Source organism: Hemiscyllium ocellatum, chromosome 10 (genome assembly GCF_020745735.1).
Source record: "Hemiscyllium ocellatum isolate sHemOce1 chromosome 10, sHemOce1.pat.X.cur, whole genome shotgun sequence".
NCBI lineage: Eukaryota > Metazoa > Chordata > Chondrichthyes > Orectolobiformes > Hemiscylliidae > Hemiscyllium > Hemiscyllium ocellatum.
Genome location: NC_083410.1, coordinates 22906133 through 22932877, shown reverse-complemented (window position 1 = coordinate 22932877; position 26745 = coordinate 22906133). Strand labels below are relative to the sequence as shown.

Below are 26745 nucleotides of genomic sequence, written 5' to 3'. Positions count from 1 at the left end.
TCACAATATGAGATACTCCAAAACAAATATCTGCAAAATTTTATTGAGGTTATCAATTGTTGTTGGATCCAGGTTGTCTTCATTATCCTCCATCCTGTGCCATACTTGGGGGAAGGGCGAAGGCATGATGTGCAGAATAGGAACATCTATGTAATATTAAACATTGACCAATTACTTGTATTTATTGAATTTGTGTTAGTGCTGCATTATGGTCAAATGATGTTTCAATTGTAATATGTCACTAAAAGACATTTATTTCATTTGAAGCAGTCCTTTGCGAAAGGCACACTATTTATGAAACATGCTGAAAACCAATGTGAACATGTTCTACCTGGGAGTTCCACAAACAAATCCAATTATTTTCTGTCCTTTTTATGCATACTAATAACTGTTTAAATATTATTGGACTATGCTAATTGTGTTACTTTGCAGCATTTATTCATGAGTAAAAAATGAGGTCTGCAGATGCTGGAGATCACAGCTGCAAATGTGTTGCTGGTCAAAGCACAGCAGGTTAGGCAGCATCTCAGGAATAGAGAATGCGACGTTTCGAGCATAAGCCCTTCATCAGGAATAAGAGAGAGAGAGCCAAGCCGGCTGAGATAAAAGGTAGGGAGGAGGGACTAGGGGGAGGGGCGATGGAGGTGGGATAGGTGGAAGGAGGTCAAGGTGAGGGTGATAGGCCGGAGTGGGGTGGGGGCGGAGAGGTCAGGAAGAGGATTGCAGGTTAGGAGGGCGGTGCACCGCCCTCCTAACCTGCAATCCTCTTCCTGACCTCTCCGCCCCCACCCCACTCCGGCCTATCACCCTCACCTTGACCTCCTTCCACCTATCCCACCTCCATCGCCCCTCCCCCTAGTCCCTCCTCCCTACCTTTTATCTCAGCCGGCTTGGCTCTCTCTCTCTTATTCCTGATGAAGGGCTTATGCTCGAAACGTCGAATTCTCTATTCCTGAGATGCTGCCTAACCTGCTGTGCTTTGACCAGCAACACATTTGCAGCATTTATTCATGAAGTCATTATGACTCAGTACTAGGACATTTGACCCATCGTATCTGTTACTGTTTATACAGCAAAACAATCTGTTGCATTCCAATGCACTTTCCCCAATATTCTACCACTCTTTTTTCCCAAATGCCAAGCAATACTCTTTTGAAATATTAACAGTTGTTTGAAGTCATTGTCCCCATTTTACACCACAGCCTAAGGCACCATATTCCTAGGTCATTAGCGTTAAGTGTGTAACAAATACCTATTCACAATTAGTGTGGTGGCCTTGGTGAGGCCACACCTTGAATAATGTGTGCACTTTTGATCTCTTAGTCTGAGCAAGGACATTCTTGTTAGTGAATGTTCACCAGACTGATTCCTGGGATGGCAGGACTGAAGTAAGGAAAGATTGAATTGACTGAGTTTGTATTCGCTAGAATTTAGAAAAATGAGGGGGGTGGTGGAATCACATAGAAATATACAAAATCCTGGGACTGGACAGTCTAATTCTGGAGGGAAGTTCTTGATATTGAGTAGGTCCAGAACCAGGGGTCACAGTCTAGGAATAGGGGGTAAGCTTCCTTATATTCTGATATAAGGAAGAATTTTTTTCACTCAGAGTTCTGAACCTGTAGAATTCTCTTCCACAGAAAGCTGTTGGGATCAGTTCACTAGATATATTCATGAGGGAGCTGGATGTGGCTCTTGCAGCTGAAGGGCTCAAAGGCTATGGAGAGAAAGCGGGAATGGGATACTGAAATTGTGTGATCAGCCCTGATCATATTGAATAGTGGAGAAAGTGAGGACTGCAGATGCTGGAGATCAGAGCTGAAAATGTGTTGCTGGAAACAGCAACACATCTTCAGCTCATATTGGATAGTGGTGCAGGTTCAAAGGGCCGAATGGCCTATTTCTGCACCTAATTTCTATGTTTCTATGGTTTCAACCTAACCCTGCCACTAACATCCCTTGTTCCTGGGATCATTCTCCTAAAAATGTTGTTTCTTTTGCTCGTCACCTTGAGTCAGTGACTTGTGGTTTTTGATCCTTCAACCAACATCAACAGTTTTGCCATTTCTGTTTTGTCCAAACTTTCATGATCTTGAACAACTTTAACAAATCTGTCATGATCCTTCCTCCAAGAAGAACATTCCATATCCCTGCTTCTCTAATTTAGTAACATAAATGAAGTCCCTTAACTCTAGAACCTTCTCATGAATCTTTTCTGCACCCTCTAAAATGTAATGCTGTCTTTCCTAAAGTGCCGTGAATAGAATTGGACATGGTGCAAGTATTCCCCGCTTTTTGAAAGTTCGCTTTACACCACTTCACTTTTACAGAAGACTCACATTAGTACCTGTTCACGTTAACCAAAAGAAATCCGAAGAGGATTTTCACTTTTACGAAAAAGAGCAGAATTTTTCCCATGAAAATTAATGCTTCTTCAATTTATGCCATTTCAGCTTATGAAAGGTTTCATAGGAACACTCAACTTTTGGATAGGAGGGATATCTTATACTACATTTCAGGCTGAGAGAAAGTGAAGACTACAAATACTGGAGATCAGAGTCGAAGAGTGTGATGCTGGAAAAGCACAGCATCTGAGATGCAGGAGAATCAACATTTTGAGCATAAACCCCTCTCACCTCTTTCCCCTTTCACCTTAAACCAATGCTGTCATTCCAGATGAAGGGCTAATGCTCAAAATGTCCTGTGCCTCGGAGATTGCCTGACTGGCTCTGCTTTTCCAGCATCATATACCTTGACTACATTTCAGGCTGAACCAAATCGTTTTACAGGTGCATCATGTTCTTTGCGTTTATACTCCATGCAAGTACTTCTACTTGTACATAAATATAATCTATGTGGAAAATCTACAATTTTGTTACATGTGAAAGGAGAAAACGCCTTTCCTTACTTTATTAACTGGAAAGGATGCAAAAGTGATTAACAAGGATGTTACTAAGACTGGAAGGTTTGATTAATAAGGAAACTCTGAATATACCAGGATTGACTTCATAGAGTTTTATGAAATCATGAGGGACATCGATCAGGTGAATAGCCAAGGTCTTTCCCCAGGATAGGAGAGTTCAAAACTAAAGGGCATAGAGGAGAGGGGAAAGATTTAAAAGGGACCTGAGGGGCAACATTTTCACACAGAGGATAGTGTGTATATGGAACAACCTGCCAAACAAGGTTGCAGAGGCATGTACAGTTACAACACTTAGAAGACATTTGGACAGATACATGTTTAGAGGAATATGGGACAGATACAGGCAAATGAGGCTAATTCAAACTAGGAAAGTTAGTTGACATGGAAGAATTGGGCCAAAGGGCCTGTTTATGTGACCTATGACTCCATGGGAGACTGGTTAGCAAGGTTAGATTTCATGAAATATAGGAATTACTAGCCATTTGGATACAATGGCTCGTAGGTCAAAGACAGAGGGTGGTGGTGGAGGGTTACTTTTCAGACTGGAGACTTGTGACCAGTGGAGTGCCACAACGATCGGTGATGGGTCCACTACTTTTTGTAATTTATATAAATGATTTGGATGTGAGTGCAAGAGGTTCAGTTGGTAGGTTTGCAGATGACACCAAAATTGGAGGTGTAGTAGACAGCGAAGAAGGTTACCTCAAATTACAATGGGATCTTGATCAGATGAGTCAATGGGCTGAGGAGTGGCAGATGGAGTTTAATTTAGATAAATGAGAGGTGTTGCATTTGAAATCAGGCAGGACCTATACATTTAATGGTAAGGTCTTAGGGAATGTTGCTGAACAGGAGACTTGCAGTGCAGATTCATAGCTCCTTGAAAGTAAAATCCCAAGTTGATATGATAGTGAAGAAGGCGTTTGGTATGTTTTCCCTTATTGGTCAGAGTTCTGAGTAGAGGAGTTAGGAGGTCTGTACAGAACGTTGGTTAGGCCACTTTTGGAATATTGCGTGCAATTCTGGTCTCCTTCCTATTAGAAGGATGTTGTGAAACTTGAAAGGGTTCAGAAAAGATTTTCAAGGATGTTGCCAGGGTTGGAGAATTTGAGCTAAAAGGAGAGGCTGAATAGTCTGTGGCTGTTTTTCCTGGAGCATCAAAGGCTGAGGGGTGACCTTATAGGGGTCTATGAAATCATGAGAGGCATGGATAGGATAAATAGACAAGGTCTTTTCCCTGGGATGGGGGAGTCCGGAACTAGAGGGCATAGGTTTAGAGTGAGAGGGGAAAGATATAAAAGAGACTAAGGGGCAATTTTTCCATACAGAGGGTGGTGCATGTATGGAATGAGCTGCCAGCGGAAGTGGTGGAGGCTGGTACAATTGCAACACTTAAAAGGGATTTGGATGGATATATAAATAAGAAGGATTTAAGAGGGATAAGGGCCAAGTGCTGGCAAATGAGACTAGATTAGTTGTCCACTACACCTCCAATTTTGGTGTCATTTGCAAACTTACCAACTATACCTCTTATGCTCTTATTTGGTCGGCATGGATGAGTTGGACCGAAGGGTCTGTTTCCGTGCTGTGCTATGACTCTATGACTGTCTGACATATTGCAACATACCTCTTTGCAAAAATGGTGTGTGGTCATCATCAATGTGCCCTGCTTGCATTTTAGTCCAGAAGTATTTCACCTCATTGGAATGGTCATTCAGTAGACCCTGTCGATGCAGACGTCGCTCTGTTGAACAACATTAACCTAATTGGTTTAGTTGCACTTTATAAATGGTTCAGTATGTTATTCTCCAAATTACAGTGCATTGCTCCATTGTACTAGTTAAATCCTCTCTTCGAGATGTGCTTTCTGTTATGTTTCTCCAATAAGGAATTATCTACCAAAATTAAACATATAATGTATTTTAGGTGTCTGCTTGGCATTAAACCATTGCTGTTTTTTGGAGTTGCTACTTTCACACTCTGAATACATTCTATTCTATAATCTAGTTTTAATTTTATTTTCACTTTTTTTAAAACAAGATGAAGTGTCCATCACTTGAGAGCCTGAAATTTGTTTAAGAAAATCATAAGAACATAGGACATAGGCAATTTGGCCCTTAGAGTCTGCTCCATTCATAATTGATCTGGTTGGGTCTCAACTCCACTTCTCTGCACATTAAAACCCCTGACTCCTTTGTGTAACTCTGCCTTGGTAAAGAAAAACCTCTACTGCTTTCTGGGTAAGAGAATTCAACATACTAATAACCTTCAGAGATAAAACATTTCTTCTCATCTCTTTGTCGAATAAGAAAGACCTCTTCTTCTTCTTAAATTGTATACGCTCATTCTAGTCTGCAAATCAGATTAAAAGCTTCTTGGTATTCACCCTACTGACACCCTTCAGAATATTATGTTTTATTCTTTAAAACTCCCAATGGGTATAGGCCAACCTGTTTTGACACTTGTTCATAAAATAAGCCCTTCATCCCAGCAATGAGTTAAATGACCCTTCTCTGCACTTATGTTGTTTTTCAAAGACTCTATCAAGTATTCTGATGTGGCCTCAAAAAGACCTTAATAAAGTCCTGAAGGATGGGAAAGATTCATTTAATGTTGCTCTTTTTTATGTATCAACCCAATTTCAGTTTACTCAATGTTATCCATTCATACATCAGGTTGTTATTCCTTGGTTCTCAACATGAATTATCAAGATGATCTGTGATTGTTTCCCTCCCTTACATTTTTGCTTCAGATTTTTGTACTTTTGTAGCATGGCAACCAAGTTTAATGCACAAATTTTGAAACTTATTGAATTGCTTATCTGAGAAGTTGCCACTCAAGTTCTACTGTTCTTTAATCAACATAATTCCCTGAGGTGCCATTTGAAATTTAATTCAAGTTTCTACATGTAGAAATCCCCAGTAGTCATAAATCATTTTGGACCTTTTATCCTACGATGTCTAGTCATTGTATAGATTGTGTAAGATCTGGGTAATTATTCACCTTCCTGTTTATTTAATCTTTAAAGATCAAATTCTGTGCTGTTACAACTCATCCCTGTAAGGCAAAATTCCAAGTATCCTTACTCTGCATGTTTCCTTTATTTACCCTTTGCAAGATTAAAAATCACGCAACACCGAGTTATAGTCCACAGGTTTATTTGGAAGCATTAATTTGCAGAGCGCCGTTCTTTTATCACGTGATTGTGGAGGTTAAGATCACGCTCACAGAAGTTATAGCCAAAGGAGTCCAGTGTCATGGAGATGTGATACATTAAACAATCTTAGATTAAACTTGCATCTTTTATAATGGAATATGCTGATTTCTGTTCCTTGATATGTAAATCTGGGATATCAAAGAACAGAAACCAGCATATCCCATTATAAAAGGTGGAAGGTTTAATAAAAGATTGTTTACTGTGTCACATCTCCATTACACTGGACTCCTTTGGCTGTAAATTCTGTGAGAGTGATCGTAATCTCCACAACCACCTGATGAAGGAATGGTGCTCTGAAAACTAGCGCTTCCAAATAAACCTGTTGGATTTTAACTTTATCCACCCCAGTCCAACACCAGCACCTCCACATCCTTTGCAAGATGACAGGCATAACACCCAGGCATTACTGTTTAGATTTACTTATATCCCAGAAGCTCCTATCTTAGCCTTAGTTGGGATATTTGCCAGCTAATGTTGCACATTTGTATTTATGTAGCATCTTTAATGTTGTAAAATATCCCAAGGGACTTCACAGGAGTATTAATCAACAAAATAGTACAACAACCAGAAAAGGGGACATTAGAAACAAAACAGAAATTGCTGGAAAAGCTCAGTAGGTCTGGCAGCCATCTGTGGAGAGAAATCAGAGTTGATGTTTTGATTCCAGTGATGCTTTTTCGGAACTGTTGGTAGCAAGGAAAATGTTGCTTTTTATGTAAGAGAATGGATGGGGGAATGGATAGAGCCCAAAGAGCAAGAAGAAAAGTCGGACAGACAAGGGAATGGATAGTGTTCAGCGTAGGAGAATGAATAGTTGCCAATGGGAACTTTAGTGGCTAACAATGGATTGTGTGTAGTAGCAGACTATGTGATAACAAGGTGTGGTGAATGAAGCTTCAGTGACAGTTAAATTGAGGCAGAAGCAGAGCTGGTTGATAATATGGAGGAAATAGGGGATGGTGCAAATAGATGGTCATAAGCCCATCTCAGCATATCATGGTTGTGAGCAATTTGCTTCAGCCTCAGCCAATTGACAGGAAATGAAATGGAGTTGCCTAGGAAATGGAATCTTGCACAGACTGAAGAGAATTTCAGTTAAGTTTCAGTTACCTATTAGCTGTAGTCTTTTATGCCATCGAGCTGTATTTGGAAAATAACTTGGAAATCTCGGATTTGGTCCACCAATTAAATCCAATAAAACCAGTAGGTCCTATGAGGAATGGAAGCAGTTGGTCAATTTTTTAAAAGAAATCACTAATCAACAAGTTAACAATTATTTCAACTTGCAAGGTTCCATCAGATATAAATTCTGTACTAAAGCTGATAAATTATTTTATCCCCATATCTTCCTTCAAACTGAACATATGAAACTTCCTTATTTGTATCTTTGCTGTCTTTCAAAAAGTGAAACCTTGCGTTTTGTTAGCAGCTGAATTAAACTAAATGACTACTTTCAGTAATTTGCAGATCTGAATCCCCCAGACTCCTCCTCTCCTCAACTTAATTTAGACAATTACTTTTCAAGGAGTGTAGAGTCTCCTTATTCTTCCCTCTGAAACATGCAACTTCACACCAATCTATCTACAAATTTGTTAGCTATTAAAAATGAACAAGATTATTCACAAGTTCCTGTATTTAGTTGCAGGTTCTACTCTGGATTGACTGTAACCTCAAAAGCAACCCTCATCCCCACACGCTGTCAAAACCCTGTTAAACATGAGACATCGTCCGTGAATATTGAAATTAAGCATCTGATCCTCAAGACCAGTTATTTTTATTTGTGAACATAAAATTATTCCAGCATTGACCTTCATGCAATACCACTTTGCAGCTTTAGTTGAAAATAGACAGCTTTTAAATTAAAATAAAGTAGTTGGGGTGCGTAAAATCAATACTTTGTTTTTAAAGCTAAAAGATACCCACTCAATAGTTTTCAGCTTTACATCCATACACTATCACAAAGAGAAACATATCAGTGTACCCTTTTCTACAAATGTATAACATATGTTTCTCTAACCATTTCCTTAAAGAAATCTCAAACGGTCGCATGGATTTTAGTAGAAGTCATTAATAGAAGTAAAGTAAGACAAAGGAAAGTTTCCTGACTTTCATGACAGTTAGGACTCATATGACTCCAGTTTACATGGAAAACAATAAATTCTAAGGCAACAGTACCCATATTACATCAAGTTAGTAACATATAAACAGTGATGAAGAAGTAAGACCCTTTGGTCCATCCAGCCTGTTCCATATAATTGCACTGTCACGTATTGCAAAATGTATCTATCCATTCCATCTAAACCTGTGTGATTTCATCAACAAGGTGAAAAGCCAAGTAAAAATAATAAAGTCTGGGAAGAAAAAAGTTTGTAAAATTTCTCTCTGAGCAATCTAAGCAATCAGAAGTAGTCCAGGAAATCAGTCAGGTTTTGACATTCTTGATTTTTTTAAAAAGAGGTGATAACGATACCGTGCAGAAAACAAATCAAACTGTTGCCTCAAGAAATTCAACGAATCCACCATGAAACATTATTTATTCTCAGAAAAAAGGAGCACTGACTGATATCCAGCCTAGATCTGATGTGTTACGCAACTTAATGTTGTGACCTCTGGACCTTCTTATCTTACTTAGTTGGAACGAACTGTCACTTTGGGAACATGATCTATTTCCTTCATCATCTTTGTCAGATCACCCATAATTCTATGCTTCTCACAAGAGTTCCAATTCTTACAGTTTGTTTTCATGGCTAAGGAGTTAGAAAGCCTCAGTGGTCACTCACCATGAGAAAAGAACAAAAGTAAGTCAAATTTAAACTAGATCTCATGCAAAAGTAAAACAATATATCTTCTCTTTGCAGTTATCCCATAAATGTGTCCCACCATCCTATTTGCTCCAGTTAAAAATTGGCAAGATTGCTCATGTACGTTTCAAGATAGCTGCAGTAGAAAGCTGAATTAAATTTATTTCTGTATTTTTTTTCTCTGAAGAATGTACAAATGTTAAACTTTCACAATACCTATTTGCATAACACTGTGATTATCCAAGTTTAACCTTACCTGCCAGTCATGAGCCCAGTTGCCAGCACGTTAAGATGCCCCAAAACTAACAATCATTGTCTTCAATCTTTACACTTGACCAAAATGCAAATTTACAGTTTGTGCCCACATCACACATCCAGATCGTCAATAAAAATAACAATACTGTTGTAAAGTGGAGATTGACCCCCCTCCCCACCGACAACTAAAACTGAAACATGCAAAGAGGAGTGTTTCACCTCGGGTGACTGTGCAGAGTTTGCACATTCTCCCTGTGTCTGCGTGGGTTTCCTCTGGGTGCTGCAGTTTCCTCCCACACTCCAAAGATGTGCAGGTCAGGTGAATTGCCCATGCTAAATTGCCCATAGTGTTAGGTGCATCATTCAGAAGAAATGGGTCTGGATGAGTTAATCTTCGGAGGGTCGGTGTGGACTTGTTGGGCCGAAAGGCCTGTTTCCACACAGAAGGAAATCTAATCTAATCTTTAAAAATCTGTTAAAAGGTCTGTGAGAAGTGGTTAAACCCACTTTCAGCAACTTCTAGTGGATAAATAAAAGAAATCCCTGACACTTTACAATCAACAAGTGACAGTTTATTTATCGAAATCAAGCAGTGAACAACTTAACTGAAGTATTGACAAACCAAACAATTCTTTTCTAACTACTAACTCTTCCTGAATAACACAAAACTTGAATGGTATGCAGTTCCGATAAATTTAAATACCACTCATACAGAAACATAGAATTTAGTCTCTTGAAATTATAGCCAGGTTGTCTTTCGGAATTTTCTGTGCCTTCTTCCTTCTCTTCTGTCAGAAATGTCTCCTGCATTGGTTTCTTCAGTCAGGAATGTCTTCTCTGCCATTGGTACTATTATTATTTGGATGGTGCTTTCTCTAATACATAGATGATGGTGATAGCCAATTTCTGTCTTGACAGCTGTTAACTCTATCAGGGTGGCAGTTAGCTCTGCCAATTTTTCAACTGCCCCCTTCTTTTATACCCTTGATGACCTTTCAATGTTTTTACAATCAGATTGGTCCTAAGTTGTCAAAACCATCAGATTTAAATTTGATAAGTTTTTGATATGTAAGGGTCTGATTCAAATTGATTGGCTAAATTCAGAACTTGTTGTCTCGGTAAAAGTCCTCTTTGGTCTGCTAACTATGCAGCCTTTTGATACAAGTGTTTCGGACTCTCTGTGTATTGGCAAACCCAGGTTGCTGCCAGAGATCCATTTTAACTTGAGGCACAGAAAAAAAAGGACTATGCAATGCTTTCCCAAATTTACAATTTTACTAACACCAACTTTGCAATAACACATATGCCCCAACCTCACACTACCAGTCACTCCAATCTCTTACTACTTTTAATGCAGGTATTCCAATCATGCACCATCATTAGGTCAAGCAATTCCAAACTCTCTCAATGAATAACACTGGGACTATAACTTTAAACTATCGTTAATCAATTATTCCACTGTAGCCATTAATAAGTATTGCTAACAAATTTAGCAATTGCCTGGATCTTACCCAGCTATTATTCAAACTCTCCACACAATCCAACAATTAACCAGACATCACATCTCTCTTGGTCATTAACCATATATGCTGATCACTTGTCAGCATTAACTAGACACCGGCTTCACTCTGTCATTAACGACAATGCTGTTAACATATCTATCCAGTTTCACGATGTCATTAGACACTGAGAACATACATTTTATTGGATCGTTACAAAATTTAATCTTCTATCTATGGAGAACAAAATTGCCCTATTTTACTTCAGTATTTTATTGAAGGAGATCATGTCTATAAACATGATAATAATCAAAGTATACCTTGTCTATTAGTATTAATCACTTCTTGTATTATTTTCCTGTCTCAAAGAGAATGAACACTTACAATTCCATGCAGCTGGTTGGTATCACTGGCACCAGGTGGATGTTTAACGATCTCCATTTTGTTTGCCAAATGTCGAGAGCCATACAGGGAGTCAATCTCAGACCAAGATTCAATTGCTTCTTGGCCATCAAAAAAAATTAGCTGCAGGGTAAGATCTGGTCTCCCTCCAGCATTCTAAACAAAAGAGAAATATGTTTAAAAAGGCTTTACCCACACTAAAGTTGGAATATTCAGGTTGCTGACTAAATAAAATTGCATTTCCATTGGAACATTTTCAACTGTTAAAACTCAACTCAGTTGAAACAAAGATGGTGGAAAACATAGCGCATGTATGAGTTATACCACATATCATCATAACACTTTGAAATGTTCACCAATAGATGATATTGTTGTTATTTTAATGGTATGACCAATTTAAACTGTAGACAGCATGACCAGTAAGTAAACCTGATATTGAGTCAATTTTCTGGGTGAAGCCTTGTTGTGATATAGTATGATGATAATACATATTTTATGGCCCAGTTTTAAATATTCATACACTATTGGTTTAGAGGTATTCCTTTAAGTATTTGACCCTTTATGTTGTTAGAACTTCTGACATTAGCATTATTAGTACCACATTCTATTATTTGCAAGTGCTGTGCTAGTTTTATGGTGATTATTCACTGCTCAAATTAAATACCATTCACTTTGAAGTATACCAGTATTTGCTTATTGAACATCTATGCATGCTACTGACTTGTATCAATTTCATTTGTTCACTGTGTCTGCCATTTAATACATGCTTATTATATGGAACAGGCTGGATGGACCAAAGGGTCTTACTTCTTCATCACTGTTTATATGTTACTAACTTGATGTAAGATGGGTACTGTTGCCTTAGAATTTATAGTTTTCCATGTAAACTGGAGTCATATGAGTCCTAACTGTCATGAAAGTCAGGAAACTTTCCTTTGTCTTACTTTACTTCTATTAATGACTTCTACTAAAATCCATGTGACCGTTTGAGATTTCTTTAAGGATATATGTAGAGAAATGGTTAGAGAAACATATGTTATACATTTGTAGAAAAGGATACACTGATATGTTTCTCTTTGTGATAGTGTATGGACGTAAAGCTGAAAACTATTGAATGAGTATCTTTTAGCTTTAAAAACAAATTATTGATTTTAGGAACCCCAATACTTTATTTTAATTTAAAAGCTGCCTATTTTTAACTAAAGCTGCCAAGTGGTATTGCATAAAGGTCAATGCTGGAATAATTTTATGTTCACAAATAAAAATAACTGGCCTTGAGGATCAGATGCTTAATTTGATCAGCCTGTTTAAAAAGTACATGTGGCCTTACAATATACCTAGAAGTGGCTGAAATGGGTTTGTGTTTTGTAACTTGTTTAGAATTTGTTGGACTACAGACTGTTGCAACAATTTAGTTGTCAGTACAATAATGTGGCACAATTCACATCCTCAGAATACCCCAAAAGTGCTTCCCAGTCAATGCTTTATTACAGTTACTGTTTAAAAAATAATTTGCCTGGATCAGTTGTTATTGGCAAGTTGTTTGTGCCCATTCCTACTTGTCTTGGAGAAGATGGTGGTGTGCAACTTTCTTGAACCCTGCGATGATGATACTCATAAAACACTGTTAGGCAGGAAGCTGCAGGATTTTGGCCCATTGTCAATGAACAAAGGATAATACAGATCCAAATCTGAATGACTTGGGAGGAATCTTGGACACAATCTTGTAAATATGTCCTTGTCTTTTAAGTGGCAGCGACGACCATTCCAGATGTTCTACTTTGCAGTTAGCTGCAGTGTATCCTATAAATAAGAAACACTGAAGAGGAAGTAATAAATTTCATGCTAGTAAGAGGATATCATTCCAGTGCGATAGTAAATGTTTGAAGTGGTAGATCAGTTGTCAATCAAGTAAACTAGCTAATCCTGAATGTTGTTCATTTTCTTGATAGCTATTGCAATCAATTCAAACAAGTGGATAGCATTCTATCACATTTCTGATTATGCCTTGAAATTTTGGAGTGTCAGGTATTTAACCAGTCACTCTAGGGCACCTAGTTTCTGATTTACTATCGTAGTAACAGCATTTATATGATTTTCAACTTACATTTCTGTTCATTGGCAACCCCCAAAGATGTTAATGGTGGGGTCTGTGTCACGGCTATAAGTATTGAATGTAAAGAGAAGATGACTCACCTCTCTCTTAGAAGCAAATTATTGCTTGTAACTTGGTTGGCATCATATCATTGCAGAGTCATACAGTTTTTACAGCTCAAAACAAGACCCTTCAGCCCATTGTGTCTGTAACAATCATCAAGCATTCATCTATTCTCGTTCCATTTTCCAGCACTTTGCCATAGCTTTGAATTCATGTAAGTAGTTCACAATGTCTTGAGGGCTCCCACGTCTTTTAGGCAGTGAGTTCTATTTGATGTACAAAGCTTTGGTAGGTACTTGTTGTAATTTTATGTACAACGCAGTCCCATAACTTGAGCTGGATAAGTAACCAGAAAAGAGATCTTGTTGTGCAGTGGACAGACTCCCTACCTCTGAGCCTGAAGCTCTGGTTTTAAATCCCACCCAGAACTTGATGGCCAAGGATAGTTCATTAATAACATGACCATAACAGAGTCATAGAGATGCATGGAAAGAGACCCTTCGGTCCAAATCGTCCTTGGCGACTAGATATCCTAACCTAATCTAGGCCCATTTGCCAGCACTTGGCCCATATCCCTTTTAACCCTTCCTATTCATATACCCATCTAAATGCCTTTAAAAAGCTGTAATTGTACCAGCCTCCACCTGGCAGCTCATTCCATACATTCACCACCTTCTGTGTGGAAAAGTTACCCCTTAGTTCCCTTCTTTATCTTTCCCCTCTCATCCTGAAGCTATGTCATCTAGTTCTGAACTCCCCCACCCCAGGGAAAAGACCTTGTCTGTTTATCCTATCCATGTCCCTTATAAACCTTTAGAAGGTCACCCCTCCCACCACCACCCCCCGACCCCCAGCCTCCGATGCTCCAGGTAAACCAGCCCTAGCTTTTTCAGCCTCTCGGTATAGCTCAAATCTTCCAACTCTCGCAACATCCTTGTAAATCTTTTCTGAATCATTTCAAGTTTCACAACATCCTTCCAATAGGAAGGAGACCACAATTGCATGCAATATTCCAAACGTGGCCTAACCAATGCCCTGTCATGTTGTGACCTCTGAACTCCTGTACTCAATGCTCTGACCAACAAAAGAAAGCATACCAAATTCCTTCTTCATTATCCTATCTACCTGCGACTCTTCTTTCAAGGAACTATGAACCTGCACTCCAAGATCTCTTTGTTCAGCAACACTCCCTAGGACCTTACCATTAAGTGTATAAGTCCAGCTCTGATTTACTTTTCCAAAATGCAGCACCTTACATTTTTCGATTTTAAATTCCATCTGCCACTCCTCAGCTCATTGACCCACCTGATCAAGATCCCATAGAAATCTGAGGAACCTTCTTCTCTGTTGATTATGAATCTGCAAATCTTTCCTACAGACACTACTGGGACTCAGTAAGACTGGGAGAGTAGTAATGAAAAGTAGTTGGAGTTCCTACATCAAGAACCATAGCTCTACTCTATGATATATATGTAAAGGTGCATGTTTGCCACAGCAACTTGGATTCCTGAAGTGAACTAGAACATACCATCACCAAATAACCAAAAAACCTGCTTAAGTGATGTTGGTTGTGGTTTATTGCTCATTATGATACCTGGAATACTCCAAGTAGAATCGTAAGATGTTTACATTATCCTAAACAGTCAAACAAGTTCATCTCATTGCATCTCATCCAAAAGACAGTATCACCAGCATCTCAATATTGCTGTGTGAGTTTAAATTATTTGTTCAAGCCCTGGCACAGAGCTGTATCCAAAATTTCTGCATTGGAGTTGAAAATGTTATTAGTGCAAATTGCAGATGGAATTTAATACATAAACCTGCAATGATATATTTTGGCAGAATGGCTAGGGAAAGACAAAATAGGCTAAATGGCACAATGAAAAGTGCACAAGGACTTTGAGTTCCACATGCATAGAACTTTCTTTGTAAGAGGCAGTGCATATTGAGAGAGTAGTTATCAAAATGATTGGGATTGTGAGCTTCATAAATGAAAACTATGAGTATAAAAGCACAGACATTATATTAAGTATTATAAAGTTCTGGTTGGGCCACAGTGTTGAATCCAGTTCTGGCCACAACACTTTAGGAAGGATTTGGGAATCCACTGGAATGTTGCAATGGAGACTTATTAAACTGGTTCCAAGATGAAGGATGTTAGGTTGAAGAAGCTTGGTTGTTCTATATTTGGCAATGAGGGGTATTTGATAGATTATACAAGATTATGGCAAATTTCGATAATGTGGGCAAGAGACATTCTCATTAAATTGACAATACAAAGAGTGGATTAAAGGGGAAGAGATGCAGAAGGACATGGGGAAGAAACATTCTATGCAGTGAGAACTCATCATCTGGAAATTTTATACAACAACAGTACTCCCATCCTTATGAACTTCCCTCTTCTGTGCTCCCAAACCTCTGGTACTCCAGCCCTTCTAGTGGGACCTGTCAGACTGATTTTTGCAGAAGTCTGTTTGCTATCCAAATGGCTAGCATTACTCCCATTGACGTTTCTCAGACAAGGGAATTGTGTCGTGTGACTGGCTGGCAGGTTTTGAAGTGGGCTTTCCTTCCAGCAAGATGCAAAGTCTCACCGTGAGCCAATTAATGGCTTAATAGCTGTTAAATTTCTGAAGAGCAATCCAGCCAACTAGAGGGGCTTTGACGTGCCTTTGCAACTCTGAAGCAGAGGGAGCAACTCTGAAGCAAGTTTAAAACAACAGTAATATTTGGAAATGCATGTACTGGTCCTACTGAACCTCCATCTTGAAGTATCCCTGATGAGGTGGACATATCATGTGTCATTTGCAATAAGGATTATACTAGTATAAATGGCTTCAAAAGTTGAATATTCTGTAACATGTGAATGTTTAAGTTGATATTTTAGCAATTTATTTTTCCAAGTTTGAGATGTAAAATAACAAAAATTTAATCATTTACCAACTTACTTATTTATAATGCCTATGCTATAATGACTCATAAATAAAATAAAGTACCTTTATCTCTAATAATAATTTGTCCAATGCACGAGCAAGTTCCAATATCATGGCACATGGTACAGCAGAATCAGTGGCACCCACATACACTCTGCTATACCACCATTTGTTGAAATATTTTGAGTCATGATGACAAGCCAGCACCAGCCTTCGCTTAGCTGAGGGGTTCAGAGTGCTGATGATATTTGAAAACGTGACGGTTCCATAGGGTATTGCTTCCTGGAAGGTGTCCTCTTCAGTGACCCAGCCAGCCTGGAGTTCATCTAACTGACTTATGATATGCTGTGGAGAGAAACCAGTTTTGTAAAGCTTAATTCTCACAGCAACTGAACAAGTGTCTGGTTAAATGCATCTTATACTTAAAGCTATTTGCTTAATTGAATTGAATTTATTGTCACATGTACTGAAGCACAGTGAAAAGCTTTGTCAGGCTGAGTAACATGATGGCATTAGGTTCAGGAGTAGGCAATTCAGTTTATGTACCTATCTTCCTTTATTCTAATATTACTCATTCTCATTCCACTCACCGCCTTTAGATGCATTTCCCTCAATAATTTGGGGAAGGAAAGTCTGACAATATCTTAGATCTATAGTTAATCAAATATTTATTGCTTTTTTTTAAACTGAAGGTTTCAAACTTGTATCATCCTTTGCATTAAGAAATGCTTGCTAATTCCTCTCCTGTATTATCTGGCTCTCACCTTGCCTTAGATCTGTTTACCACGATAAACGTTTTCCCCATGTATCCTGTGAATTTGTTTAAAAGTCTTAAAACCGAAATAGTCTCTAACCTTCTGTATTCCTGAGAATGTGAGCTTAGTTTATTTAATCTTTCTGAATCCAGCCCCTAGGATGCTAGTAATATTCTACTGTTGGTTTCATTTCACCATACAGAGTTCTTCTAGTTATCTCTTTGAAGGTGCCATCTTAAGAGCAGGGACAGATGTTTTTAGCATTATTTATAAAGAACACACATTGAGTAGTGTGGATCCAGTTTACTCGAACATTTCAAACAAGTTTGTTATCAGTTTCAACTGTAACTTGCAGTTACAGATAACTATGTTTGCAACCTCCTGCAAGTGAGCTTCTTTCTGGAATACACATGGCAGCCGGTCATGGGCTTTATCCTTGTCTTATTGACATATACCGTTCTTAAATCTAAATTACACTAGGGATGAGGGCTCTTGTGGGATAGTGGGTGGTGTACTTACAAGGAGGTCCATGTTCAAGTTTCACTTACCCCAAAGATATATCATAATGTGTCTGAACAGGTTGATTTGAAAGAAATCTACAACAGGGATGAAAATAGAGCTCAAAAAATTGAACTTAGGCCATTTGATGCCTGTTACAACCCAGAGCAACTTTGAAGAGATTCAGGAAAATGCTACTTTCTTGACTTCAATTCACAGAAAATGAGACAGTGAAGACTTTTGAAACATTGAATGAACCATAGAATCTATAGCGTGAAAGCAGGCCATTCGGTCCATACCGACCCTCCAAACAGCATCCCACTCAAACCCACCCAGCCCCATCTTGTTTTTGTCATGGCCATTCCATTCATCCCCAGACACTGTGGGCATTTTAGCATGGCCAATCCACCGAGGCTGCATATCTTTGGACCGTGGGAGGAAACCAAAGCAAATCCACGCAATGTGTAAAATCCACACACAGTCACCTAAAAGTGGAATCAAACGCGGGTCCCTGTGAGAACTATGAGGCAGCAGTACTAAAACCAATGAAACATCAAAAAAAATCATCTGTCACAACTGTATATTGATTAGGAATTGTGTTAGACTGGACAAGAACATATAGCTGCAGTTTGTCCAGTGTGATCAGAATCAAAACATCATTGTCAACAAATAGCAGAGAAAATTAATCTTTCTTTGAATCACTATATCAGTGATTTTCCTCGTATATTCTTATTCATATAATTATTTATTTTAAACTTCAGAATATATTTCTATTTTTATTTCTGTCCATCTTGAGCTTGAAATTTCCAATAATATCATCATCCAGAGTCCTTTTACATAGAACATAGAATATAAACAAGGTTTGTAGCTCAGGTTGACGTTTAGGGTGTAGGTTTGCTCACTGAGCTGTAGGTTTGATATCCAGACATTTCATTACCTGGCTAGGTAACATCATCAGTGGCGACCTCCAAGTGAAGCGAAGCTGTTGTCTCCTGCTTTCTATTTATATCTTTCTCCTGGATGGGGTTCCTGGGGTTTGTGGTGATGTCATTTCTCGTTCGTTTTCTGAGGGCTTGATATATGGCAGCTAGATCTATGTGTTTGTTTATGGTGTTGTGATTGGAGTGCCAGGCCTCTCGGAATTCTCTGGCATGTCTTTGCCATAAACAAACACATAGATCTAGATGCCATCTATCAACCCCTCAGAAAACGAACAGGAAATGACATCACCACAAACCCCAGGAACCCCATCCAAGAGAAAGATATAAATAGAAAGCAGGAGACAACAGCTTCGCTTCACTTGGAGGTCGCCACAGATGATGTTACCTAGCCAGGTAATGAAACATCTGGATATAAACCTACAGCTCAACGAGCAAACCTACACCCCATAGGAAATAAATTTCAAAACCACTGAGAGCATTTTATTATTGGACACCATCCAGCATTTTTAGTGCATTCAACTTGGTATGAATGGAAAGTAAATAAATGATTCCACTCTACTGATTCTTTACTTTGAAATTTATCTGATGATGCACTGATAGCTCACACTGCTCACAAATATTCCTGGATCTGGGTTTGTACTTATTGTAACATGAGTGCATGGAGTTCTTCTATGAAATGTGAAGGCTTTGAATTCTGGGACAGATCTTGAAAACAGGAGACCATTCCGTGTTTTCAGGTTATTCTCCTGTTCATGTTGCTCATGGCTCATATGTTTCTCATTTAATCTGTTCATTGGAGATATATGCTAACTGAGAAATCTCCAACAATCTTGAGGAAGTTCTAAGTTCTGAGGAAGGGTCACTGGACCTGAAAGATTAACTCTGATTTCTCTCCATAGATGCTGCCAGACCTGCTGAGCTTTTCCAGCAATTTCTACTTTTGTTTCTGTCAATCTTGATCTTGAAATATCCAATAATGTCAGCATCCAGAGTCCTTTTACATAGAACATAGAAGTGTACAGCACACCAATGGGCCCTTTGGCCAATGAAGCTGTGCCAAACATGACACCAAATTAAACTAATCCTTTCTGCCTTTGGACAATATCCGTCCATTCCTTTCATATTCATTTGCTTATCTAAAAGTACCTAAAATGACCCTATTGTAATTGTCTCCACCACCACCCCTTTCACTTTCTGTGTAAAAAACTTACCCCTCACATCTCCTTTGAACTTTCCCCCTCTCACTTTAAAGACATGCCCCCCAGTATTAGACATTTCAACTCTAGGAAAAAGATACCTATCGTCAACCCTATCTATGCATCTGATAACTTTATAAACTTCTATCAATTTTCCCCTCAGACTCTAATGGTCCAGAAGAAACAACCCCAGTTTTTCTAGCCTCTTATAGTTCATATCCTTTAATCCAGGCAGCATCTTGGTAAACTTCTTCTGCACCATCTCCAAAGCCTACACATCCTTCCTGTAATGTGGCAACCAGAATTGAACACAATACTCTAAGTGTGGCCTAACCAAAATCTTATAAAGCCACAACATGACAATGCTGACACTAATACTCAGTTCCCTGACCAATAAAGGCAAGCATGCCATACACTTTCTTTAACACCCTATTTACATGCATAGCTGCTTTCAGGGAACTATGGACTTGAACCCCAAGATCTCTCTATACATCAATTATTGACAGAGTTCCACTATCCTTTACCTGCAAAGATGCTTCCTGATTTCCTTTCTAAATAACTGGGCTCTAATTTTACAATCATGTTTGCCTTATTCTTGCATTCCCCCACCTCCGCTCTGCTGCCAGGAAATAGTTTATTTTTGAATCACTTTATCATTACCTCCAGAGATCGCATCTTATGTCTTTATGATCTTAATCATCTTTATTAAAGAGTGGACAGCAAATTGGAGTTGTGGCCCAGATGAGATTAGCTGTGATCATATTAAATGGTGGAGCAGGCTTGAGGGGCTAAATTTCCTTTTCCTCTTTCATGTTCTCATGCATGATAAAGTTGCTACATTCTGACATAGGCTTCTAAAATACATTAAACTTTAATAGACTTCATAACTTTACAGGATAATTTTACTCACGTGACGCACAGCTTGGTTTCCAATAGAGCCTGGATATCTCTCTCTAAGCATTGGTCTCAGATAATTAAACCACATTTGAGAGATGTTGGTCAGTGATGTAATGTTGCGGATGTCGATTGGATTCAAGAACTTGGGCTTATGGAGTAGCTGGTGGTTAAAATTATTCACAAAGCATCAAAATTAAAAACATATGAGGTAAACTATTACCACAAAAAAAGTTACATTTGCTTATGAAAGCTTGTTTAAGAAAGTAGTAAATGCTGCAAATACTCAGCAAGTTGGTGGCTCAGTGGTGAGCCACACAGAGCCCTGGGTTTGATTCCAGCCTTGGACAACTGTACATATGGAGTTTGTACATTCTCCCTGTGTGGGTTGCCTCCGGATGCTCCAGTTTCCCTCCACAGTCCAAAGATGTGCAAGTTAGGTAGCTTGCTATGCTAAACTGCCCATAGTGTCCAGGAATGTGCAGGCTAAGTGGATTAGCCATGAGAAAGTCAGGGTTATGGAGGTAAGGTAGGAGGGTGGATCTCAGTGGGATCCTCTTCAGAGGGTTGGCGTGGACTTGATGGGCCGAATGGCTTTTCACACTGTATGATTCGATGAAATCAGAGAGCATGTGAGTCAAAAGGAATAGAGATAATGAGCGGATATTAACTGGAGAGTTAGAGACAAACGTATGCTTCATCTTTCAGGAGGTGTCTGTTGAACCACATGCCAATTAGGCAATGGCAATGCCATTGGTCAGCCTCCCTCTTGAATAAAACCCCAGAGACAGAAGTCGCACCAGTGAGAACCACTGGATAATAAGAGGCAGGTAGGTCTTGAACTCAGCAGTGCAATGGAGGAGACCAGATTGTGGCTGCTGGTGGGAATGCATCACTGGAGTCCCAAGATCTCAGGACAAAGGCAGTGATGTTTGGGAGAAAGTGATCTTGGATTGGGGATCATGTGAGAGGTGCTTTGTAACCAAGGCTAAGGGTTGGCTTGTACCTGTCACCCCACACCTGAAGTTCAGTCACTCAATCAGTCTTTGCTTGCTTTTGATCAAGTGACTACCCCAAGTGGATAAGCGACTCTGCAATGTAGCATCTTCTGGGAATGTTGCATAGTGACAGGCATGTCTGAATCTGGACTAATCTGAGGGATAGTGAGTAAAACCATTGTGGCCTCCTTAATTGGCCAGTTAAGCGCCTCAATTGAAGGTAGGATGGGAAGGTGAATCATAGACTTTTCCATCACATTGGGCAGAAAGATGACAAGATTTGGGTATGCCACCGCCCTGCTTAAAAGAACCCTTCCATTCTCCAAGGTCACAACCCCAGCAGCAGGCAGTTCCATCTATTGTGTCAGATCAGTGGCCTTTCATTTTGACTGAAAGTCATCAACCTGAAATGTTAATTTTGTTTCTATCTCCACAGATGCTGCCACATTTGCTGGGAATTTGTAGCATTTCTGTTTTCATTTCAAATTGTCATCATCGAGAATATTTTGCATTTGGCTTTAATTTATAATTCGCCAACTATGAATGAAAATCAACTGAAGAGAAATAATTGAATAATTTTCTCGTTATTAATGAATGTTTAAGATTTATGCCACACATGTGTGAATATTTCTGGCTGTATACCAAGGGTTGATTGTGAGGAAATGCCAGTCACCACTCAAGCCTTTCCAAAAAACATGTTTGTAATCAAAACTCATTGTATGAGGAATCCCAGACATAAATTTATACAGCAATCTATTAAAATAATATTGTAATTGGTTTCATAAATCATGGTCCACAAAGGATCATATGCATCTCTCTCCAACAGAGGCAAATAATTGGTTATATAAAGTTTGATGGGCACCATTCATTAGGTAGGGTGAAACATAATGAGATGGCAGATCTCTTTGATTGTAGGCAGTGCTTTAAAATGTCATATATTCTAGTTTACAACATTTAATTGCTCTGCTAAAGGAAGGTTATTATTAAATTAAGTGCCGAAAAGATTTACAAGAATGTTATAGGGACTGGAAGGTTTGAGATATAAGGAGACGCTGGAAATGTTGAGACTTTTTTTCCATTGAGGTTAGTGGTTGACTTTAAGACATTTGGACAGGTATATGAATAGGAAAGATTTAAAGGTTTCTGGGCCAAAAAGAGGTGAATTAGATTCATATTGTTTGGGAGACCTGGCCGCATGGATGAATTGGACTGTTTTTGTGCTATATGACTCTATGAATTGGGATTTTGGGACCACTACCACTTAAGAATAGAAATGTATAAAGAAGCACATTATTCTGTGAAGAAAGCAGGAACACAATGTTTCCAATCTAATATATTTTCAGCAACGTCTATTAATAAAATGTTGATCAAGCAAACTACAAGCCTGGTTTCATAAACTTTTGATTGAGAGGTGGTGACAGAGTGGTAATCTCCATGTACAGTAATCCAGATCCCCATGCTAACAGAATCATCGAATCCCTACAGTGCAAAAAAAGGTCATTCTGCCCATCGAGTCTGCATCAACCCTCCGAAGAACATCCACCCAGATCAAGATCCCCACCCTATCCCAGCAACCCCATATTTACCATGGCTAACCCATCTAGCCTTCAGATCCTTGGACACTACAGACAATATGGCAAGGCTAATTCACCTATCCTCCACATCTTTGGAGTGTGGGAAGAAACTGGAGCATCCGGCAGAAACACATGCAAAAGTGGGGAGAACATATCACCCGAGGTTGGAATTGAATCCAGCTCCCTGGCACTTATGAGGCAGCAGTGCTAATCACTGAGCCATTGTATTCCCCAAAAACCCATGCCTCCAAAGACACTGGAATTGGGCCATGGTTTCAGATCCTACTCTGGCAGATGGTGAAATTTGAATTCCATAATATCAGAAGTTAAAAAAGCTAGCTTGATGTGAACCTGTAAACATTGTCATTGATCCTATCTGGTCCACCAATGTGTTTTGTGGAACAAAATCTTGACTTGATGTGGTTAGCTTGTAACTAGAAACCAACAGTAATGTGGTTGACTCTTAACTTCCATCAGAAATGACCAAGCAAGCCACTCAGTTGTTTTAAAATGGCAATAATAATTTTCATTGATGATCAGTTTGAGTTCTGCCAGGGCCACTCAGCTCCGAACCTAACAGCTATTTCTCAATACAATATCCCAGATTCAATCATCTTTAGCCACTTCAGCAAATGAACTTCCCTCCATCATGTCAGAGTTGGGGACATTTACACAATGTTCAGCATAATTCATGGCTCCTTATATAGTAAATTTGTTAGCATCCAAGTGCAACAAGACCTGGACAACATGCAGGCTTGGGCTGATAATTAATATTTGTGCTGCACACATAGCAGGCAATGACTCCAGCTAGAGAAATCTAACTAGTGCTTTGCTAATACTGAATTGATCACCATCAACATTCCGGGGTTACCATTGACAGGAAACTGAACTGAACCAATCACATAAATGGTCCAATTACAAGAACTGCTCAGAGGCTAATAAATCAGTACTGGGTAACTCATCTCCTATATCACCAATGCCTGTCCGCTATCTAAAAGGCATTAGTCAGGATTGTGATGGAATACTGTTCACTTACCCGGATGGATACAGCACCAATAATCTTCAAGAAATTCAATGTAATCCAGGACAAAGTCCTGCTTGATTGGCACACCATATACCACCTTTAATATTCACTCTCTGTACCACAAACACACAGTGCAGCAGTGCATATCACCTAAAGATGCTGCAGTAATTCCAACTCCTTAAAAAGCATCTACCAAACCCGCAAACTCCACAATTTAGAAGGATAAGCACAGCAACAACTGGGGAACATGTTGACCTCCAAAATCCCCTCCAAGACATACGCCAGTCTGGCTTAAAATGATATTGCCTGTCATTTACTGTCACAGGGTCAAAATTCTGGAAATCCCTTTCTAACAGGGGGAGTCCTGGTTGTCCATGCAACCCAGTTCTTCAGTTTTTCAGGAAATTACCTCACCACCACTTTCTCAAGGGCAATTGGGGTTAGGAAATTAATACTGGCCCTGACAATGATGCCTATATTCCATGAATGACATTTTAAAAATAAGGAATCAGTGAGTCTTCAGTCAGGTTCTGAACTTGAACCTTCTAAATTATGGGGATGTAAGAAGGAATCAAGAACTGAGCATGTACTGCAAAATGCTCTATATCTATCCCATTCTTGTTATCATGACTGGTCAGTAGTGATCCCTAAAGTCCTGACTGCTTAATCATGAAAGTGCCATAGAAGTACCATGGATATGATGATTGCGCTTTTTGGTATGAGCATTACATATAACCTTTAGCCCAATTCTTGTGGTAATTTAGGCCCTCTTTTCAGGCTGGAAGGGCTCTTTAATACTACATCCTTAGCCTTGGAACAGCTTTTTGATGTCATCTTTACTTAAAATATCATTTTAAAGATCAGCTACTCTCATACAGCCTCAGTTACAGCCATCTTGAAACACACTTTTAACATAGTTAAAAAGCGCAGAACACCATGTTGACCACCTGATGAAGAAGCAGCATTTCGAAAGCAAGTGCTTTCAAATAAATCTGTTGGACTATGACCTGGTATTGTGTGATTTTTAACTTTGTCCACCCCAGTCCAACATCGGCACCTCCAAATCATGACTTTTAAACATGTTGTTCACTAGGTTTAAATAAAGTTCATGGTACAATTATTACAACGGTTTTGTAAAAGTACAGGATTAAAAAAGAATATATGTAACTTATACAACTTTAAGAGCTTTAAAACATGAACTAAATAAATTATTGAGAACTGTCATATGATTGCATCACTCATTTTTAATTGAATTCATATGTTTGTTTGAGATTTTGACAAAACATTGGTACATGGCACTAATTTTGAAAAGCTTCCATTACTGAAATTGATAAACATCTCAAAATATTCTCCTGCACCTAAAGCTATATAAATACAGAAAGTAGAAGCAAGAACAAGTTATTTTGACCATTAAGCCTGTTCTGCTATTCGTTATGATCATAACTGATCCTACACTTCAACAGCCTATTCCTCCTTTTCTCCATATTCTTTGATCTCTTTAGCCCATTATGCTTTATCCAATTCTTCCTTGAAGTCATACAGTATTGCAACCTTGACTGCTCTCTGTGGTAGCAAATTCCACAGGCTCATTACTGACTGACCATCATATGGTATTTTGCAGCCTATATCCTACCCTGCAAAAAGTTAAATATGCACTTTATCTGATCACAACAAGTTCCTTTACCTGAAACCTGTGGACTTTCAAAATCCATATTTCAACTTCAGTTCCTTCCATGGCTTTGAAACTTCCAGCCTCATTCTCAGCATCCACCTTCAGCTCTTCTGAATCCAATCATTTTCTTTGTGCCTACCATCCTGTCCATTATGCTATTAATTTATAATCATCACCCACTACTTCCTCCTAACTATTTGACTGTTCTCTTGATGGTCTCTGTGTCCAAGACTGACCATTTGAAACATATTTGAATATTGTGCTCTGTGAAATGCTAGTTCAATTTAAATTGGATTGAATGATTTATTGTCACTTGAACTTAACAAATAAATACAGTACAATAAGAAGTATAAAAGAAGATATTAAGATATAATTAAAATATAACTAAAAACAGAGTTTCTTCCTCTGATAATGAAACCAATCCTTTCTGAACAGGACAGATAATACCTAATACTAATACATCTGAAATTTTCTCACATATATCTTTACATTAACTGAATCCTGCACTCAAAAGACACTTTTTCAGTATTGTTGACATCTTGACAACATTGCAAAAAATTACAAATTTTTGATCTCATACATCTGCACCTGCACTCACCCTCACTTAATTTTTTTTTTGTATTAGCTTCAATCTTGCTTACTGTGCTGGACAATTGACAGTAAAAGAAAAAGTAGCTCAAATAGATTATGTTCTAAACTTTCACCCTTCCCAAAATATGTTAGACTTATTTTAATGATGCTATGTCCTGTCAACATTTAACAACAGGAACAGAAGCTTAACTGAAAGCCCTCTGCTTCCCTTGATTTTGAACTGTAAACTGTAACCTGCTGACACAGCACCAACAACAATATTTCCACCACAATGAAATCTATGGCCCTCAAACATACCTTTTCCTCTGTCCATGGTGCTTTATAATGTCGTTGCCCTTGGGTTTGGGAGAAAGTTATTGTCAAGTATAATAGAACTGTAAATGGAAGATAAGCTAAGCTCTTGCTATGAGCCAT

General features: G+C 38.7%; 1 protein-coding gene across 1 annotated transcript; it reads right to left on the bottom strand.

Moving 5' to 3' along the window:
* LOC132819329 (glutaminyl-peptide cyclotransferase-like) lies at positions 1 to 26745 on the bottom strand. The gene is made up of 7 exons (XM_060830786.1): positions 26629 to 26745; positions 20489 to 20635; positions 16252 to 16533; positions 11080 to 11253; positions 7251 to 7350; positions 4551 to 4667; positions 1 to 146 (listed from the first exon to the last, which is right to left on the bottom strand). Exons 1-7 carry the CDS (start codon positions 26743 to 26745, stop codon positions 1 to 3), a joined length of 1083 nt encoding a protein of 360 aa, XP_060686769.1.